This window comes from Malaya genurostris, chromosome 2, assembly GCF_030247185.1.
Source record: "Malaya genurostris strain Urasoe2022 chromosome 2, Malgen_1.1, whole genome shotgun sequence".
NCBI lineage: Eukaryota > Metazoa > Arthropoda > Insecta > Diptera > Culicidae > Malaya > Malaya genurostris.
The window spans coordinates 292,167,991-292,190,334 of NC_080571.1; the positions used below are offsets into that span (position 1 = coordinate 292,167,991).

The following is a 22,344-nucleotide window of genomic DNA, read 5'->3' on the forward strand; positions in this document are numbered from 1 at the left end:
CTATATTACAGCTCACTTCTGTCGTTCCGACGATATCGCACCCTACCGAACCCTGCCGCATCATGTTTAGTTTAGTAAAATAAACATTTTTATTTGTTTTACTAAATTTTTCTATTCAAAATTTCCACACGGAACGACCAAAATTAGCTTTGCGCCTAATTCGGATTACTGTTTTTGAATTAGTGATTTTAACAACAAAATTTCCAAAATAACTATAAAATTAGTTAAAATTTCTGTTAAAATTTCAAAAATAACTATAAAATTAGTTAAAATTACTTTGCTGAAAAAAACTCTTATTTTTAGAGAATGTGTTAAGTTGGCGAATATCCTGGACACAAACCAGCAATATTTCAATTCAACACGAAATTCTCATTGACAACTAATTTTGTAATTAAAATCAAAAAAATTGTTTCTATATATCTATCACCATCATTGCTGAAGGACAGCACAAAGAAAACAACAATGAAATTGGTTGGTTATAAGCCAAAAACTCATGAGAAGTGTCAAAGCAAAACAATCCATTGAAAACCTAAAAAGGACAGACTTGTTGAAACTGCTGAGCGATTGATTCCAGAAATGCTTAGCAGATCATCAGACTCGACATTCTCCGATTTGGATAAAACTTTGAACATGGCTTCAGTATGGCAAACCATAAGTTTTGAACCCATGGAGAGGTCAATCCGACTCACGACTGATTTTAAAAAAGGGCGTATGTATTTTTGCATTTCACCAAAATTGCCACGATTTCAAATCGTTGTAACTCAGAAACCGTTAATTGTACAAAAATGGCGTTCAGGAAGAAGTTGTAGGGAATCGATGGGGCACTCGAAAAAAAATATACACTGAAAAAAAATTTTGATTTTTTTTCTCAATAATTACAAAATATTCCGAAAAAGTTAAATAAAAAAACATGTTTTAATCCACCTAGTGGTGTAATGATTCCTTTCTCATATCAATCATACTATCATATATAATACTGTGAAATTCTTCAAAATTATTTTGCTTCGATTCTTAAAAGTCGGATGCGAATATTAATTCAGGAATTTTGTATGGGATCACGAAACCTTTCATTTGAATCTGAGTTTGTGAAAATCGGTTCAGCCATCTCCGAGAAAAGTTAATGCAAAAAACTTTACATACACACATACGCACATACACACATACACACACACAGACATTTTGCGTACTCGACGAACTGAGTCGAATGGTATATGACACTCGGCCCTCCGGGCCTCGGTTCAAAAGTCGGTTTTCACAGTGATTGCATAACCTTTCTATATGAGAAAGGCAAAAAGGCGAAAAAAAAATTTTTCCTTCGATTCTTAAAAGAATAACCGAAATCGGTTTGTTTGACCGTCTACTGATAAAAACCATCAAATTGGAAAAGATTTGAGGTCGATTTAAAAAAAAATTTAAGGTTTTACCCCATTTTCAGTGATGGTGTACAATTTTTAACACACTTTACCCTATATTTCCGGATTCGGAAGTCGGATCCGCATGAAATTCAGGAATAACGCATCGGACCATAGGACCTTTCATTTGAACCTAAGTTTGTGAAAATCGGTCGCGTCATCTATGAGAAAAGTTAAAACACATATTTTATTTTTTTTTTTTTTTGCACATTTTACCCCATAACTCTCGAACCGGAAGTCGGATCCAAATAATATTCAGGAATTTTGTATGGGACCTCAAGACCTTTCATTTGAATCTAAGTTTGTGAAAATCGATTCAGCCATCTCTGAGAAAAGTTAGTGCACTTATTTTCACAATTTTTTGCACATTTTACCCCATAACTCCGGAACCGGAAGTCGGATCCAAACAATATTCAGGAATTTTGTATGGGACCACCAGACCTTTCATTTGAACCTAAGTTTGTGAAAATCGGTCGCGTCATCTATGAGAAAAGTTAAAACACATATTTTTTTTTTTTGCACATTTTACCCCATAACTCTCGAACCGGAAGTCGGATCCAAATAATATTCTGGAATTTTGTATGGGACCTCAAGACCTTTTATTTGAATCTAAGTTTGTGAAAATCGATTCAGCCATCTCTGAGAAAAGTTAGTGCACTTATTTTCACAATTTTTTGCACATTTTACCCCATAATTCCGGAACCGGAAGTCGGATCCAAATAATATTCAGGAATTTTGTATGGGACCACAAGACCTTTCATTTGAATCTAAGTTTGTGAAAATCGGTTCAGCCATCTCCGAGAAAAGTTAGTGCAAAAAAACGTTACATACACACATACGCACATATACACACACACATACACACACACACACAGAAATTTTGCGTACTCGACGAACTGAGTCGAATGGTATATGATACTCGGCCCTCCGGGCCTCGGTTCAAAAGTCGGTTTTCACAGTGATTGCATAACCTTTCTATATGAGAAAGGCAAAAAGCATTGTTTTAATTTTTTTGATAATTTTTATTTTAAAGCTGTTATCAAAACCTACAGATTGATGGCTATCCCATCCGTGCGTTTTGAAAAATGAAGCAATTACAGCTTAAACAGTTTACGGGTCTCGTTTTAATTCGGAAACCGTTCATCGTACAAAAATGGTGTCCAGTAGGGAATTAATAGGGCACTCTAAAAAAATATACACTGAAAAAAATTGGATTTTTTTCTCAATTATTTCAAAATGAACCAAAAAAATCAAATTAAAAATAAATCAGGATTTCGATTTTTTGGATAATTTTTTTTAAAGCTTTTATTAAAACCTACAGATTGATGCCTTTTGAAAAATGAAAAAGTTACAGCTAAAACAATTTACAGATATATTCGAAATTTCAAGTTCTCGTTGAAAGATAATCATTTAAACAGTAGAATATTATTCTACAGGTTAAAGGCAATAAATTTGTTCATGATATCCTTTCTTCTAAAAGTAGCTGTTCTTGAGATACTTGGATATGTAATTATAACACCATTTTTTATATTTCCATGAATTGTTTATTTGCTTGCTATATCTACAATTATTACATGTACATGAATAATTCTTAATTATATTTAAGGTTTTAAGTTTTTGAAAATTGTATGAGTACTACGTGCATCGTCATTGGAATACAGTCTTGTGACGATTGTGGTTTCTGAAATCGGAACGAAAGAATGGTATTTCTGTGTGCCTGGAATCGTTTTGGTATCCTTATAAATACTACTCCACTCGGTCACACCCCGTTCATATTCTTCTTGTGACACGTAACAAAAAGACATGGTCGTGAATGCATTTCGACTTCTCTGCTCTGCCCAGTCCCCCCCGAGTGCATCACATGGTCCTTTACCATGAGAAGTTGCAAAAAAATGCTACTCAGCATCATTGTTATACATTGATTTAAATTTACAGAGACTTGCAATTTTTTTTAAGTTTTTGTACTGCGAGGCAGCTCCGTCAGACATGAATAAAACCAAATTTTTTTGAACTCCTGCATGTTCCCAGCTGCCTTACCAGTCTTCTTGAAGACCCTCTTCACGATTGTCCAGTTACGTTCGATGGGTCGAAGCTGCCACTTGAATCGACCTGTCCGCATCGCTCACATCCTCCCCAACGACGACAGCAAAGTATTGTGTATCTGAACGGGTTTTGAGTCCTCCTTCACATAAGTCTCATTGTCCATCAAAACGCATGCATCCGGACACTGCAAAAGACGCGAATACATTTTCCGGGCCCTTGTTGCTGCTCGCTTCTTCTGTTCTACACTTTGTGTCGAGATTTTCTGCTTCTTGTAGGTCTTCAGGTGATTTCGCCTGTTGATACGCTGGATCATTCCGACACTCGTTCCTGCTTTTTTGGCCAAATCACGTATTGACATTGATTAGTTCTTCATGATTAAAGATACCAGTTTCTGGCCCAGTTTCGGATTGGAAGAACTGGATTTTCAGCTTCTTCCTGGTAGCTCATCCAATGAGTAGTGTTCCCCAAACTTATTGATGATGGTTTTAACACTGGCATGATGAATTCCAAACCGCTTCGCTAATGTTCGCATAGTAATACCCTTCTCACTTAGCCATGTGTCCAGAACCTTAATGTTCACTACCTTTTCAATACGCGACATTTTGAAAACGCAGAATTTAAACCGCACAAACAAGTAAAGAATCGAAAGCTGATAGCCAAACGCACAGCATGCTGTGATCTGAGCATAAAGAACCATCACAAATACATGCGTACAACACAAATGTATGTGGATAGCTTATTTTCGATACACGGAAAGAAATCCGTTACTGCTGTCATGATTAGAAGATCATGAAAACAATCATTTTAACTTATCATGAAACCATGAGCAATAACTCTTCTGCCATGAAAATTAATCATGGTTCGAAAATGCGTTACTTGAAGAATGCATTTCTTTCAAAGCTCGTAACTCTAATTTTCTATCCGGATATCACTTTGAACCTTCTGCCTCAAGTGATGTGATAGATTGCTTAATAGATTAATGTTAAAGCAAAAAGCAGATATTGACTACTAAGCCCTGCTGAAAATGGTTATTTGATTAAGCATGTTCATTTAATAATCGTGTTGTTTTACCCACCGGCTGATAGAGAATTAAACATAACATTAAAATAATGATAATGAACCGAAAATTGACATCATAAGAAACTAAGCACGGCTACGCTATTCATTTGACAAACATCAACATTACATTTTGTTTGAATGTATTCTTACATATTTGATGTGAGCGTTGTTGCTAGAATAATATTCCGAGAGCTAAACCTAATATTCCGAGCTAAAAATAATATTCCGAGAGCGTAAACCAAAAAATAAATTCGATTGTGAATTTGGAAAACCATGTAACGAAAATCAGAAAAATATTTTGTTCAACCACTTTGATTAATTTGTTTCATAGATATAACGAAACAAGCTGTATTGATTTACCTAAATATTATAAATAAGACGTTTTTTTTTTGCAAGAACTCGACATAGAGTTTTTTTTAAGAAGTTCGATTCACACGTGTTTTTTATGTAGTTCATTTAAGTGTTTAAATTCTGAAACACAAAATCAAAACTGAAGCAATGAACCCAAGTAAACACGTTATTATAGGCGTCGTCGTTTTTCAAAAACATAATATTTTATTTGTTGTCGTGCTTTTCACTGAATGTATGTTGCAAAAATTAACGTTGCAAAAATCACACATAACGCCTGAATTTATGTTGCAAAAATTACCATCGTAGCAGAAACACGCCTGAAGTTATACCCAACAACGTCAAGTGCGTTACGTTTAAATTTCAGCGAAATCAGTCCAAATAGATCATGATCCGAGAAGTTTTAATCATGATGTATTATCATAACATGAAACTATTTTATTTTCCACAAATCATGACTCGTTTTGCTCATTTTTAGAATCGGAATTTTGCCCGTGTACGCTCCTTAAGCTTATGTTTTGCGAACAACGCAGTGTTCTCGTTTTCGCTTAGTTGGCCAAACTTCTGATGAGTGTTCGAAATTCCATAGTTCATCAGATTTCTTTTATCATTTTATCAATCCTAAATCCGGTAAATGAAAAATACCTCACCAACTCCTCAGCTGTTAGCAGATCTAGCTTGGAACATTTCCTGGTAAAATTTACGATGGCGTGATAAAAAACCATTCTCTCTTTAACACAAATTTATCATAGCACCTTTAAAGTGGCAGTAAACAGTATTTTAAAACTTTTTACACGACTTCAAAGCAAACCAGCAACTTATGCTTCTAATAAACTGAACACCATCTCCTTCATCAACCTTCGTAAAAACTCAGTCCCCGTTATCACGATAAAGAATGGAGTACTCCTTTTCGAGACGACGACGACGACGGCTACAACAGCGAGCACCCTCTAAAATCAGTACCCTCAATTACAAGGGACTTGACCCCCTTCTCCTCCCCATCCATTCGCGTGGTCCTGCAACGAACGGTTGGCTAGCTGAGAATGAGAAATGTGCTAATGTTCTACAATCTCGGCGCCGTCCCGAAACGTTGTGTTGGCGCCCAAGCGAGCAACAATAAAATGGTGCTGGACTGAGTGGAACAGCTGATGGCTGAACCGCTTTTACACCAACCGCTATTCCGCCGCAAACCAAGGAAGCAACCTTCCGGAGCTTTTGTCCCTTTCTTTTGCGTGCATCTGCCTGCCGCGGGGGACTCAAAGCTTGGGTGCTTTACATAAAATATTGCCAGTCTAGATCCGGCCCCGGCCTCTCGGACGGAAGATGGGCTGCAAAGTTTAGGATCTTGATTTCCTCTTCAGTTCTCGCCGAGTCGAGTGTTATATGAACAACACTTCGCTTAAGCCCTCAAGCCACGCCGAACGAGCCAGTGTCTGATGTTGTTCCATTCGTGCTAATGGACCGCGCTGCCACCGGGGAAAAAAAGTAGCGGGTCTAATTTTAGAATTTATACCATAGGAAAGCCTTGGCCAAAGGAAAACATTTTAGCAATTGAATGTGGCAACTTGTGGAAGCAGTATGGCTGGGCGGGATCAGGCAATCAGTGGTTTCCATTGAAGGACTTTGGCGAGGCAGAGAAAAAAAATAACAAATTTCCTTTCATGTCATGGAAAACCAATTTCGTCCAAGCGGAAAAATAAACGACATTTTCAAAGCTTCGAATACATCACGTAAGAACTTTGTATAGATAGATAGATAGATAGTAGTAGTAGTAGTAGTAGTTAATAGGGATGGTATGCGACCAGGCAAGTCACTTTTCCCCGGGGCCGTTGGCAAACATCTCTTGCAAAACATTTTATTGCACATGCAATCGGGGAAGTATTATTTGCTCCCGTTCCGGCTCCGGTTATCGACGAACTAAAGAAGGATTTATTTCCTCTTATCCATTATTATCTTAGGGATGTGATCACAGAACTTTCCAGAAACCATGACTACGCTGATGGCTTCGGATGGCAAACGATAGCGATTGGATCTTTAATAATTTTCGGTACGTTACACTTTTACAGATGAGAGACGTTGTCGGTAATCGTTTCCGTCGTTGCGGCTCGTGGATCCCATTTTCGTTATTGGATGAACGGAGGACGACGCACCAAAGGGATTTCCCAGATAATTATTAGTTTTATCGTTAGCGTTGTTTTTGTTTGTCCTCCCGTGCCGACAAAGAGGCAAGGAAAAATAATCACGATGCTAACCAACATGCTGCAGCATCCTGTCCGTTTGGGAAAACAAGAAAGCAAACGAGGAAGCGTTGGAAAGATTAACTTCTGGAGGAAAGTTAATTGGGTTGTCTGATGGGAATCGCGAAAGTGTCCGGTCATAGTACGGATTATCTTCAAATGATAATATTTTTGTTGAAGCTTTTTACAAGAATGCGTGAAACTTATAAACTTTTTCTAAAAAGTCAAATGACTTCATAATGAAAAAACTTAAGGTAAAATTCTATACCTACTATTCCAGAATAAGTCACAAGTTGCCATTTAGGGGTTATTCCATGTTTGTGCTTAGGGCACATAACCCTTTTTACTTTTCTTTACGTTTTGTCTTATGGCGTTTTCGCTTGAAGCAAAACTCAACCTAGTTTTGACCTCAACTGCTGTCAAATGTATGAATTTGACAGCAGTTAGGGTTGGAACTGGGTTAGTTTTGGCTACAAGCAAAATCAGTTTATGTTGAACGGTTATGCCACCTAGCTGTTCAGCATAAATCGTTAAGCAGGCGTAAAGTTAATACTACCTGCAAAACATTTTTTGTTCTGCACTGAAGTCTAAGACGAAACGTAAAGAAAAGTTAACAAGGTTATGTGTGCTAAGCACAAACATAGGATAACCCCAGAATGACCACTACCTGAATAGGCCAGTGTAAGCCGAACACAACGTTTTCGTTCAGCACATCAGTAAAGAAGTGGCATAACAGTTACACATAAACTGCAATGCACTGACGAATCTAAGACAAAACAAAAACAATTGTAAATTACAAGTGTTCTGATTAATTTTACAGTAAAAAAACGATAGATTTTATCATCTTTTTTATGCGGAATTTAATTGATTGGTGACACTTAAAATAAACAATTAGTCGTTAGGTGTTTCCTACCTATCAAATGTATGATATCGCAAATGATTGTCTTAGTATTAATCTTTCCACTCTGAAACTTTTCCAAGATTGAGTTGAATTTTTTTTATTTGTTTATTAATTTTAAACTTTTTTCATGAAACTAGCTTTAAAGGTTGTTTTATGGAATCACTTATTTGAAAGCTAAGGAAAAAGCGCACATTTCATGTCTTGGAAGAATGTTTGTATCTTTATTAAATTTTACAGTATAGGCTGTTGAAAAAAGGCTGTTTTTTTTGTAAACACAAAACTTCAAAAAATCATATCTCAAAATTGAAATAAAAAATACGTATCGAATATTCTCGAGTTCTTTACCGAAAAATGTTGAAAAAAAATTTTGGACGGCTGATTTTGCGTGGAACGCCTCATACCTTATGATAAAAAAAGAACCGGAATTTTCATTTTAAAATTCTCGCGCTTGTCCAATCGGTAAACTTTTATTCTCTCAACGTTGGCAACACGTTTATACACATTCTGTCAAATTTTGACGCATATCGCACGATTAGTTTTTGTTTGGCGTCTATACAAAGAAGTTCACAAATTTTCGTGTGGCGATTTTTATAATTTTTTTTCATGAAAAAATTCATATAACTTGACGAAAATCGATATAGATATGATTATATGGGGGGTGGATGTGGCAAGTGCCTTTTAAAAGGGGGATGTAATGTTTGTAGTGGCATAACTCCGTAACTACTTAACGGATTGCTATCAACCTTGGCAAAGTTACTTCTTGCTTTTCAAAGATGGTTAGATGAATATTTTTATGGGGGGAGGGAGCGTAGCAAGTATCCTTGACAAAGGGGGTAATCAAAAAATTTATCTAATTTGATCAGAATCGGTACTTTTTGAAGACCACAGATACTTTTTGCACAACTTAGATATGATTATAAGTATATTCGTGAGGGGGAGGGTGTAGTAAGTGCCTCTAAAAAGAGAGTGTAATGTTTGTAACGACATAACTCAAGAACTACTGCACGAATTGCTATAAAACTTGGCACAGGTATTTTTTGCTCTTCAGAAATAGTCATAAAGGTATTTTTATAGGGGAGGGAGTGTAGCAAGTGTCATTAACAAGCGGAGTCATAAAAAAATTCATAAAATTTGACGAGAATCGATAATTTTTGAAGACCATGCAAACATTTTCCAAATCCTAACGCAAAACACCGGAACTACTGAACGGATTGCTATTCACTTTGGTACAACTACTTCTTGCTCTTCAGAGATGATCATTAGGACATCTGAGGGGGTCAATGACGTAATTTATATAATTTAAAGATAATCGACATTTAGACTAGAAGGAGGGGTTTCTGTCAATAAATTTTTATCGCCCATTTTTTGTAAAACAAAAGAGTGGCAAGAATTTCAAGGTCGTAGTAGATAGTATTGCTTTGTCAATTTGAATACAACGCAATTTTCTTTAAATAATTTCAAAACATCTGGTTTTATTTTACCGGGGAATTCAAAGAACTAAGGGAAAATAGTCTTCATTCTCCTATGAACGCGAGTGTATTTAAGTCTCAGCATAACTACGAAACAACTAAACGAATCGCCACCAAGTTCGGCACATGTACCAAAGGTGGGAATCGATATATTTTGAAGAGCACAGATACAGATCTGTAGTAAGTTCACTGACAAAACGGAAGTTTAATCAAAATAGATTATAAGGCAATTTTGAGGGTGAGGGAGTGTAGCAAGTCGCCCGAACATGGAAAGTGTGATTATTGTGAGATCTGAGATGGGACGTTGATCATTCGCAATCTGAACATGAACAGAGTATTGTTCAATCGGGTTGTCGCCTAAGTTGTGTTTCATTACAATATCAGAGTATCAATGGGGAGGACAATTTCTAGAATTTTTTTCGGCCTCGCCTTCATGAAACATTTTTGAGCAACGCCGCGTAAATCAGCTAGTTGTTCTTGAAACATTGAAACTGAATCAATATCGTATTGAACATTTTGCAAATAAATAATGAGCAGTTTATTCAAATAAATGAATATGATTATACAATCCTCAATGTGATATTTATCAACACATTTTGTTCTTCTTGTTCTCTTTTCTTAATCCAGAAATCCTTGCTGATTGGGCGCATCCCCGTGGCTCAAATGACCGGACCGATCAAACGAGGTTTACTTTGGCAGCAACGGGACCGATTGTTCTCCAGATGGAAGGAAAGGTTAGCCGTAGCTTCGAGTCTTTATCACTGTTTTCTAACGAATTGTTTTGGCTTTATTGGCAGATATTTCATTCTGACGCGTGACTATCTCAACTGTTTCAAGCGAGCGTCTGGTTCGGCATCGGAGAAAATTTCCGATATGGGTCAATTTATCTTCAAGGTAAGTGGAAAAATTATGTTAAAATAGAAATGTAAGCATCGAGAGTGCATTATATCAGGTAAGTTCAGAAGTCTTTAATCGTCGAATAAACAAGTGGAAAGTGAACATTACTAACTATAAAGTCATCCAACATTGAATAGTTGTGTAATTATGTGAAATAGTGATCATGTTTCGAGACGAATCGATTAGTAAATATACAGAAACATGATGAATTGTAAAACTTCAGACGAAAGTGGTTCCTAAATCAATAAGTGAGTTTATTTTAAATGAAAAAAGCGATCGTTGAAGGTTTTTTAACTATTTTTTTTCAATTGGAAAGTGTGGCAAAACCTAGAAGAAATGTTTTAAAACGTTCCACAGTTTTGTTCAGGTACGTTTAAAGATATGATTAATGTTCAAAGTTATGTGGTGAAGGAATGAGATGGAAATTGGAACTGAGATGAAATAGCAATTTGCAATGAACACTAGATGCATTAAAACTTTCTTTTTCTGAGACAGTTTCGAAAATGGAAATCACCATTTATTTTACTTGTATTAGTAGCTGTTCTGAACGGACAGAAAGGTTTGATTCGGTCAGGTAGAACTTAGAACATTTGCTCTAATCGGTCGTAGTAGGCGAGCTTCGGCACCCGGCTGGGCATTCCATCTCAGTTTTTTTTTTGTATCCATCATAGCAATCATCCATAGCGGAAAAGGAAAACCTCTCGAATCTCAACGTCAACAGCGCGAATCGCATCTAGTCGCCGACAGACGACGGCCTCCCTGCAAGCCGTTCCAGGCGAATCAATTAAAACCAATTTATATTCAGCTCGCTGAACAAACATATTGATGCCGCAGCCGTCGTCGCTGGCGGAACGACCGGAACTCTTTTGTGGATGCCTCGATCCTAGAAACCGGGCGCTAAAGTTGGCTTAATTGCATTTTCCAGCCGATATTGCCGATGTCGTCGTCGTCGTCGTCGTCACCTACGTCGTTTATTCACCACTTTTCCCAAAGCAAGACCTAAATGCAGCCCCGCTGATTTCCTCGGTTGTTAGCAGGCCTGGATTGAAGGAATCCGGCCGCAAAAATGCGTACTTCCAATCGACGCCGCCGGCAGCAGAATAGAAAATCGTTTAAGCTCGTGTGCCTCTATGTGCGGTCCGTTCCAGGAGCCCTTTTCGTGGTAAGGCTGTCAACGTACAACAGGCAACGATACAGGGGAGAAAAAACATTGATGAACTGACAGCCTGGTGCTTGTGGTTTCCTTTTTGGCTCGAATGGCAGCGTTTTGACGTGGAATAATTCTACAAACGATTGAAGTCTATCCGACCAAGTCCAAACGGATCGACGCCCATTCCCGGCGTCGAAGAATCAATATGATTCTGAACCTTAGTCTCCATCTCAAACATTGCGTCGCATGGTTGGACGATTGTTCGGCAAACGTCGGCTGTGAAAATGCTGTTTCCCGAGAACTCTCATATGCAGCTGGTAATACAATGGGGTTGAGAGTCCTGCGACAAAGGAAACGCATCGTACCTTGTGAGTAGTTTCGGAGTTTGGCTTCCTAAAGCTACTTTACTCGTGTGATTGGCAGCCAAAAGCTTCCACTCCTAATCCTTTGCCATACGGAAAATACGGAACCAGTAGCAGAGAACAAATTTCTTCATTGTTTCTATTAATTGATACCATCTATCCATGAACGTTAACAGTTTCATCAATTGTGTTTTAATTAACAATTCGCCGATTAATTGAATCGAATTAAACGCCGCTTGTTTCCGATGAAGTCAATCACCAATCAGTCATTCACAACAATGTGAAAAGGATTTCCGTTCTCCGCTATCTCTTTGTAGGGTAGGAAACGAAGAGGCACGAATTAGACGAAAAATGTTTTCACTTGATGAAATTTTCCTTTCGGTGGCTAACGATAACCATTCATCACGGAGCCTTACTCTGACGACCTTTGTGAAAGCCATCGTAACATTGTACGATTGCCGGGTGCCCTTCTTGCCTGGATGCCTACAGCTAATTAATGAATTTATTAAGCTCTCTGCCAGTTGGGCTAATTACGATTCTATCCTAATTTACACTACGCCACCACCATCACCACCACCGCTACGGCTTCAGGATGGCAATCCGGGTAATTAAGTGTCATTTATTTGCAGAGAAATTGAACCATTTCGCTACCGGATGAATGTGTGCAAATGAAAAGTGATGGTACTGCAGTCCTACTTCCCGAAAAAGCCACCGAGGATTCCGAATCCGGCAAAATAGATCATCTCAGGCAATAACAGAAGCATTTGTGGGCTAGGACATATTTTGCAACCATCGTTCGTCGGAACGAAGCGCAGAGGAAAAAGTGGATGATTGAATCAAATTTCCAACCGATGATCCAATGCGCATGCATCACTTGATGCATCTGGTGCTCCATTCGGGGTCGGGTGAAATCGGTTTACTCGCTGTTATCGACATGCATCGTGCCTTTTCGAACGTGAAACAACCAAGGCTCGGATGGTTCCGTTCGTTTAGCGTCGTAGAAGACGAGGAAGTAATACTCAAATCAGATTGGCACCCGTTCAATTTTACCGCTGGTTATGACAATCTGCGTACGTTCTATGAAAGGGAATGCTACTTGGTGTCCCAACAGGATTTCTTTACGTAGAATGCGATTTTTGTAGCAAATTACTTTGTGCCCTTAGGCAAAACGGGACGATTTAGGTGGTCGTCTTTCACGCAGTTTACCTGGGCTCGATTCCCAGCACCCGCACGTGACATCAGGAAGCTTTTCTGGTCTATTCAAACCTGGTCTGATCTGTATTTGACGATTTGATCAGACAACGAAGGTTCGAGCTCATCGGAGACGAGCCAATTCACCAACTCATGCGCAATTCTATCAGAGCAGAGAGTTACGTCCAAAACCTCCTCTCTTCCAGATCTCGCAAAAGTTGGACGGTTTCCTGCATTGACTATGTGCAGGTTTGTACTGCTCACAAATTCCATCCTATCAGAGCCTCTCAAATTTATATCTGTGCTGCCCCAAATGATATGGTGAGCATTTATGTCACTGCCGATTATAAACGGTAAATCACTTTTGCAGCAGTATGATACAACCTTTTTGAAGTCATCGCTTGGCGAAGGTTGGTTATGCGGCAAATATGCCGAACAATAGACATATTTCCTGTCTATGCCATCAATAGTCATACCAACTGTGAAAGCACAAATATCCCGAGTTGTGAGATCCGATATGAGAGAAACATCGAGAGAACTATTTGCAAGTATGCATGCTCGAGGCACTTCACGTGGATTAGTCATACCGGTCTTGTTGAAGGTAACAAAGACTGTGTTTAACAATTTTTTCAACGTAGAAGTTTCCCTTTTGGAAATATGGTTCTTGAACCAAAGCTATAGAAGCTTTACCTTCTTGCAGAAGTTTACACTGGGGATTGATTTGTGCTACTCTAACCATTATCAATTAGAGTAATGAACACTCCGGCCCTTATTACCGGTGTCACTACACGGTGAAAACAAAGTGAAGTGACTGTGACCCTTATTATTAATATCACTTCATGGTGGAAATCAAGTGAAGTGATTGTAGGTCCTTATCACGGAAGTCGCTTCAAAGACAAAAGTAATTACTTGAATGAACTTGATGTCATTATGAATATCACGCCATTAAAATTTTGTTGAAAAAAGTTGTTTTTCCCACCACAGCGATCACTTCACAATGCGTGATACTGGTAATAGGTAAAATCAAGTGAAGTGACATGTAAGTGAAGTGAATGTGAAAGTGGAAGTGAGAACGGTAATAAGGGCCTCCATCTCCAGCACTTATCGTACAACAACTAGAAGAAACCAAATATATTGGCTTATAATCGCCTATAGCGAACCATGTAAGGATTTTTTCAAATGTTTTTATTATTTAAATCCCACGAGTTGCGAAGAAAGAAGTCGTTCACAGTGCCAGAGCTTCGCTTAACACAGTAAGGGAAACCCCCAAGATATTCCGTTCACGTCTGCTTTGTTTAAGCTCCTGCAGCCATTCAGTCATCGGCACGGAAATACACCTTGACTTAGGAGTGGTTAGTTCCTATTTTTGTGGCCTTTTACGACATGGAACAGGAAACCAGTGGATCAATTCTTGGTAGAAACTAATTCTGCCGGATGCCACACGGCTTACCTGTTTAGTGGACTTATACCAACGGTACAGGTGAACCGTAGTGTTATTGTTAGTGTTATAAATTTACCACTTTTGTGATTACATTTTCTAATGCATCTTGGCGCCTGTCAAAACTTCCCACCCTTGCATGCAAACATAGAGATATATAAACTACGCAATAAAGCAGAGACACGAGTTATTGTTCCGTAAAAAGTGTACTAGTTTTATTTGGTGCACAGGTTACAAATATCGGCCACTGTCTACAACAGTTAAATTGACGACGAGGATGGCGACTGCGAACGGTTCTGAAGATGTTCCGGGTTTTCCTGCTGCTATGCAATCATCATTTACATTCGACTCATTCGACCGACACCGGATGAAATGGTCGAGATGGTGGAGCGGCTGGAAGGTGCTTTTGTTTTGTTCGGAGTACGGGAGGAAGAGACTGACTTCAACCCAGAGCCCTTGGAGATACTGGAAAATTTTCGCTTCAAAAGAAGAAAGCAAGGAGATGACCGTCCGGAAGAAACCATCGATGAGTATTTGATAGCATTACGGAAGCTCGCTATCACTTGCAATTTTGGGGAATATCCTCAATACGGCCTTGCGAAATCAGTTGGTATTCGGATTGAAGGACAGAGCAATACAATCTCGACTGCTGGAAGTTCGTAATTTAACCCTCGATCGAGCTCGAGAAATTGCTGTTTCGATGGAACTGTCATCAAAGGGTGGTAGAGAGATTCAGTCGAAACAAGGGAAACCGGATGTTAATCTGATGGAATCGTCTAGAAGCGGTACAAAAACGAAGGTAAAAAAATCTTATACAAATGCGAAATACAATGAAAGCGTCGAGTCGAATAAAAAAGGATGCTATCGTTGCGGGAACACTGCTCATTTCGCAAACGAGTGTCCGCAAATTACGACTGTTTGTCACTTCTGCAAAATGAAAGGACACCTACAGAAAGTGTGTCTAAAGGCAACAAAGGAAAAGAAACATGAAGCTCACTTACTGGACGATACTGATTCTAATGATAGCCAGTGTACGAATGAAGTTATTACGTTGGATGAAGTATGCAAGATGGAGGGAAACGGCAAGTCATATGCCTCCAAATTTTGGTTGGAAATGAATGTCAACAATACTGTCATCCGATTCGAGGTCGATACTGGAGCTCCTGTTACGATTGTTAGTAGGGAGGACAAGAAGAAATATTTTGCTGCCGACAAATTGCTACCATCAAACTTGGAACTCGTTAGCTTCTGTAATACACGAATCAATATCGACGGAATGCTGAATGTAAGAGCAGAGTACTGCGGTAAATTTATTCATTGCCGAGTCACGTTTCAAATGTGAAGAAACATCCGTTGTTGGGACGCCAGTGGATGCGAGAGATGCAGAATATTGCTTATGCCGGTGTACATACAGTCTGTGCTGCTGCTGTTTTACCGAGTGTTACGCCTGCAGCTGTGAAATCGTTAGTTGAATGATATGCGAATTTGTATGACCCGTCGATTGGAAGAATCCGTGGATTATCTGCGAAGCTGGTACTCACTTCTACTACGAATCCTGTGTACACCAAAGCACGACCAGTACCATTTCCGATACGAAGTGCTGTTGAGGATGAACTTGACTATTTGAAGCAAAATGGTGTGTTACAGAAAGTAAACCATAGTGCGTGGGCAACGCCCATTGATCCAGTGATGAAATCTAATAATAAAGTGAGGCTATGCGGCGACTATAAGATCTCGGTCAATCCGAATCTGAAAGTCGACGATCATCCATTGCCGACGATTGAGGAACTCTTTGTCAACGTAGCTGGTGGCAAAAAGTTTACGAAGATCGATTTTAGTCAGGCCTATCTACAACTGAAGATCGAAAAGGATGATCAAGAGATACTAACCTTGAACACACATAAGGGTTTGTATCGGCCTACACGGTTGATGTATGGAATTGCGGCGGCCCCTGCCATTTGGCAACGTTTGATGGAACAAGTACTGAATGGGATACCTGGCGTTACGGTTTTCTTGGACGATATACGTGTCACCGGTTCGAATGATACTGAGCATTTACAAAGACTTCAAGATGTTTTGAAGCGGCTGAGTTCATACAACATGCGAATAAATTTGGACAAATGCCAGTTCTTTGCGAACGAAATACTGTGGGCACCTAATCAACAAGGAGGGGATTCATAAAGTCAAAAAGAAAATTGATGCTGTCCAGAACATGCCGGTTCCGGAAAATAAGGATCAAGTACGATCATTCGTAGGGTTAGTGAACTACTACGGTAGATTCTTTCCGAATCTAAGTACAATGTTATACCCCCTCAACAATCTTCTGAAGAATACTGTGCCTTTTGTTTGGACGAAGCAATGCGAGGAAGCGTTTAACAAGGTTAAGCAAGAAATGCAGTCGGACAAATTTCTGGTTCACTACGATACAACGTTGCCGCTAGTACTGGCTACAGACGCATCGCCATACGGGGTCGGTGCTGTACTAAGCCATATGTACGAGGATGGTTCGGAGAGCCCTATCCAATACGCTTTTCAAACACTGAATGCTACACAGCAAGCCTACAAACAAGTCGATCGAGAGGCATACGCGATAATTTTCGGTGTACGAAAATTTTATCAGTACCTGTACGGGAGAAGATTCACGCTGATTACGGATAACGAACCGTTAAAGCAGATCTTTTCTGATACAAAAGGATTGCCAAAGATGTCTGCGCTAAGGATGCAACATTATGCAACATTCTTACAGTCTATTAATAACAGCATACAGCTCAGGCCGACGAGTAAGCACTGCAATGTTGATGCGTTTTCACGATTACCGCTGAAACAACAAGTTCCTAAAAATATAGTGGAAGAATCTGATCTACTTGAATTCAACATAATCGAGACGCTACCGCTGACCATAGAGGAATTATCGAAAGCCACTTCTACGGATCAGAATGTGAAAGTTTTGGTTCAAGGTTTGCGGAGTGGCCGAACCGTTGAACCAAAAGATCGTTTCGGAGTTGATCAAGAAAAGTTTACGCTTCAACAGAACTGTTTCATGCGAGGAATACGAGTCTACGTTCAACCAAGTCTGCGAGGAAAGGTTCTTGCTGAATTACATTCCACGCATTTCGGAACATGCCGACTGAAATCTCTGGCTCGGGGATACGTTTGGTGGGAAGGAGTCGATAAAGACATAGAGAATATGGTGCGAAATTGTAGTTACTGTCTTCTTCTTCTTCTTCACTTCTGGTGGCGTCACCTCACTTGAGATGACGCCGATTGATGGCACAGCGATTTAGCTATATTGCCAGTTAGCTTTCGTTTATAGTCCAATGGACTTTCCTTTCACTGGACTACAAGTGAAACCCTCGCTATGTGACAACGTGGAGTCACCGAAGTACGGATGAAAATCCTTTCTTTCTCGCGAAATACTCGAATTTTCACCGCACTAACACGATACGACGTGTTCACTCGTTGAGGGTTTCACCGGAAGTCGTAGTTACTGTCAGTCCACTAGGGCTGAACCCGCCAAAGTACCGACACACTGTTGGAAGGTTGCAAGACAACCGTTCAAGAGAGTTCACGTCGATTTTGCTGGATCGTTCATGAACACCTATTTCATTGTACTGGTAGACGCATATTCAAAATGGCCGGAAGTTCGAATCCTGAATAACATCACAACTGCGACGATTATTCAAATTTGTTGGGAATACTTTGCTACGTACGGAATACCATCTATTTTAGTCAGCGATCACGGAGTGCAATTTACATCGGATGAGTTCCAACGTTTCCTCAAAATAAATGGAGTCTACCACAAGATGGGTGCGCCCTATCATCCTGCGACAAATGGCAAGCTGAACGGTTTATTCAAACCCTTAAGGCAAAACTTAAGAGTCTACGATGCGATAAAACTATGATGCACGCCGAGCTATGCAATATTCTTTTGAGTTACAGGAAAACAGTACATCCTGCGACCGGGAAATCACCATCGGTGATGCTTTTCAACCGACAAATTCGTTCTCGTCTTGATTTGACGATTCCAAATACTGCGGCTGTTTCGAAGGACGTTGAAGGAAAAGTTCGTTGTCTTCCTGAGGGGACGAGAGTTGCAGCGCGAGATTATGTGGACAAAACTAAATGGAAGTACGGAGTGGTCACTGAAAAACTTGGTGAGCTGCATTACAATATTGAACTGGACGATTGCCGAACGTGGAAGCGACACATCGACCAGCTGCGAGAGGTTAGTCCGAATTTAACTACAAACCGAACCGTGTACGATATAATTGTTCCTGAAGACGACAGTACAGGACCCGAAGCCGAAAATCTGAATGTTGCTTCTACGGAGTATGTGACGCCCTGTGTACCTTCATCCAGTAAAGATATACCTACTGTACGATCGTTGCCCGTTAAGGATAAGAAGAACCAGGTTGCTGAGAATTTCCCTGTATCGAGAACTGTTCTGGAGAATCCTGCTGTACCAATTAACGACCATTCTCCAAGAAGATCGGGTAGAATCATCAGACCACCGAGAAGGCTTGATTTGTAATTTGATACGTTTACTTCAGATTTCAATTGCTAGGGGGGAAGAGCTGTTATAAATTTACCACTTTTGTGATTACCTTTTCTAATGCATCTTGGCACCTGTCAAAACTTCCCACTCTTGCATGCAAACATAGAGATAAATCAACTACGCAATAAAGCAGAGACACGAGTTATTGTTCCGTAAAAAGTGTACGTTTTATTTGGTGCTAATTCCTCCGGTTACAATGATCGGCCACTGTCTACAACAGTTAGCCAGTTGGGAAACCGCTACCGACACTACACGGCTATCTAGGCTGCTCAGAGAGGGAAGTTGACATTGATGGTCAACTTCCATGAATGGCCGAGCAGCCACACACATAAATGGAGCGTCATATTTCACACAAATTTATATTCAAGAATATTTATTATTCTGTGATTTGAAAATTACATGGCTTGAATTCGAATGAAATGAAAAAAAAAAACAAAACATCGAAAGAAGCAGCGCGACTTGAACTGAGAAACATTAAATCACAAGCACATCGGTTACTCGACTGAACCACAGGGCTCATATCTGTTCATTGAATTATTGATACATATAAATCTATACAGCGGCACTTGGTAGCCAAGTGCAGAGTACAATCGGAGCATGTAAAATTCTGTGAGAGTGGAATATTGCGTCATTTGTAAAATTAAGTAGTTGTGAATTGTATCGTTTGTAGAACTCTGTCACCTGTAAAATCTATATTTGTTGATATTCGGAAATACGAAAGAATCATATTAGTTTCAATCGTTTTCACGTCCTCCAGTTATGTCTGTGACATTACCCACCCACGTTTTTGTTTTCTTGTTTTTTTTTATTCCAGATTAAATTGGTAGATGTAGAGAAGGTCGAGTGGTTGAACCGACGATCATACAGCGCAATCGGCTTGCTTCTTGGCTCGCGAGAAGGTCGCGTGTTATTGCGCTGCGATCAGGGTCTGGAAGATTGGTTCGAGCTACTGGAGGAATGTACCCTGAGCAGCAAGGAGCGTCGTCGTGCCCTGCGGCTAACGCAAGGACCACGTTCACGTGCGTCGCTGGCTGCTCCGGTATCGCATGCCTCACTGCAGAGCAATCATCTGGGCCTGGGAGGAACCTACTCGGGAGCCATCGAGGATTGGCTGATGTCACGACATCACAAAACATCTACCAATCTGAACCACTTGCACTTCCTGCACTCGGACTCGGTACCGGACCTGAGTGCCATAAATGAGAACGGTCTGGCAAATGGAATGCTGACGAACCATTCCACTCCGAAGAAGGTTCCGAACGTGAGACACAACCATTTGGGAAATTCCAGCAACGGCTACAGCAGCCATAGTGGAAGCATCTACAATGGATTCCCGTACTCGCCACTTAAGAAACTGTCCGATAATTTCATCAACGGTAACAGCACCTACATCATCAACGACGAAGATGAAGAAGTGGAACTGCGTCGTGGGGGACGCTACAGAGACAATGATGACCTTTATCGACGCCCGTTGGGACCGGCCGGAAACGACGCCAAGAGACATTCACGTGAGTATCATTTTGTAGTTTTAGAACATCGAAAAAAAGTAAATCCCGCTGAATCCCGCTAGTGCTCACTGATTTGGATTACTCCGCCTGTGATAGTGGCCTCGACACACCGCCCTCAACTCACCGTCCATCCAGCTGTCGGGACAATATGTATCTAGTTGCGGCCTACAATCATCATAACCAAAGCTTGAACAAGGACAAAACAACTGATACCGGAATCAGCTCTTCTCGAGGAACGCTAGTCTCACCGGCGAACAGCATCCGTCACGGTTTCCTTAACAACAATAATAACAACAACAACACGAACAGCTACGGATCAAGGTAAAGAAGTCCTGCCAATGTCTTGAATGCGTTTTTCAGATAACCTTGTATTTTTTCGTAGATACAGCGTACAGGAACAGAAAATTTTACGCGCCCGGAACAACGCAGAGGAAAACAAGAACTCAATCCGTTCGATCCGAGCCGAACTTTTCGAGCAGAGCAAATATAACAACAACAATAATAACAACAATCACATCACCAATGGACATCACGCTCACCTACAGCAGGGAAATATCGGTAGCAATGGAAACATCCACCAACTGCATCATCAGTTGTTGCTACATCAACAACATCAACAACAACAACAACAGCATCACATCAACGGGCTGAACAACAACAATGGGCATCACTACAACGGAAACAGCATCAGTAGCATCAATGGCAATGGAACGGCGGCATCCCGCGAGCGTTACCAACATCCGGCACTGGCTGCCATCATTAGCGAATCCCAGGGAATGAAGTTTAGAGGTGAGATTCACAATTCTGAAGAACAAAAAAAACTCCGAACAAAACTAATTCGTTTTTTTTTTGTTGCTTTGTTCAGATCGTTCCTATTCCGACTGTCAGCAGATTCCACGCCGGCAGTGGATAACCAACACGCCCAGCCCGAAGCGCATCCCCTATCTGGGAACACCACCGACCCGCGTTTGAAGAGCCGGAGTTGTGCAAACCACGATGAATCCCAAATTTCAATCAACAGAGAAAATAAATTCTAACGAAATAAAACAACAGACGGTGTTTCTCCATATAATAGAACACATTTTGTAGAGTTAGTAGTATGAAAGCTAATGTGAAATTTTCTAGTTACAGTAGTAGCTTATGTATAACCGTCAATTTCAGCCTAAAATATTCCGTAGCTCGTAGCATTGATATTCGATAGCCAGTTAGCTGTGGATTGCTTTCTACACTCCTGTGTGAACAACTCTGAATTGCTTGTTGATTCAGCACCCATAGTTAGACGAAAGTTCTATAACCGCATATCGACGAGTAAGAAATTGACGAACGTCTCTAACGAATCGAATTTGTATACCGAAAACACCCGTAAGCCTGACGGATACGGCAACATAGAAAGTAGAAAGTAGTTTTTACGTTTGAGCTAGCTTACATATACAGGGGAATCCTTTGAATTAGAACACCTAGTGCGCTCGAATCAACCTTTATTCAAATTTGCCCTTGCGTTCAATGCGTAATTGATTGGTTTGATTGTAGATTGTCTAACGAAGCGCTACATTTAGATTTAGAGAGGTTCGATTAAATGCCTAAAACTTGTACATACAATAGCATAAATCTAACAAGTTTGATATTTAGTCGGAATCGGTAGATCTACGTTTGAACAATGCCTGCAACAGATGGCGAATAATAATAGCATGTGTTCAAAATTGGGGTTTTCTCTTAACCGCTGTAGAATGAATGGTATTTAAAAACATAAATAAAGCGATCGAATTTGATTTGA

General features: G+C 40.0%; 1 protein-coding gene across 2 annotated transcripts in view; it reads left to right on the forward strand.

The window, feature by feature from the left end:
* The window catches only part of LOC131430575 (putative uncharacterized protein DDB_G0277255), a 349,494-nt gene extending 327,150 nt beyond the window's left edge, over nt 1–22,344 (forward strand). For both annotated transcript variants that reach the window (XM_058595648.1, XM_058595649.1), the window contains 6 exons: nt 10,097–10,203; nt 10,267–10,363; nt 19,877–20,570; nt 20,633–20,891; nt 20,953–21,359; nt 21,436–22,344. In XM_058595648.1, the coding sequence (XP_058451631.1) occupies nt 10,097–10,203; nt 10,267–10,363; nt 19,877–20,570; nt 20,633–20,891; nt 20,953–21,359; nt 21,436–21,542 (1,671 nt within the window). In that variant the 3' untranslated portion in view covers nt 21,543–22,344. The remainder of the gene's footprint in view (nt 1–10,096; nt 10,204–10,266; nt 10,364–19,876; nt 20,571–20,632; nt 20,892–20,952; nt 21,360–21,435) is intronic.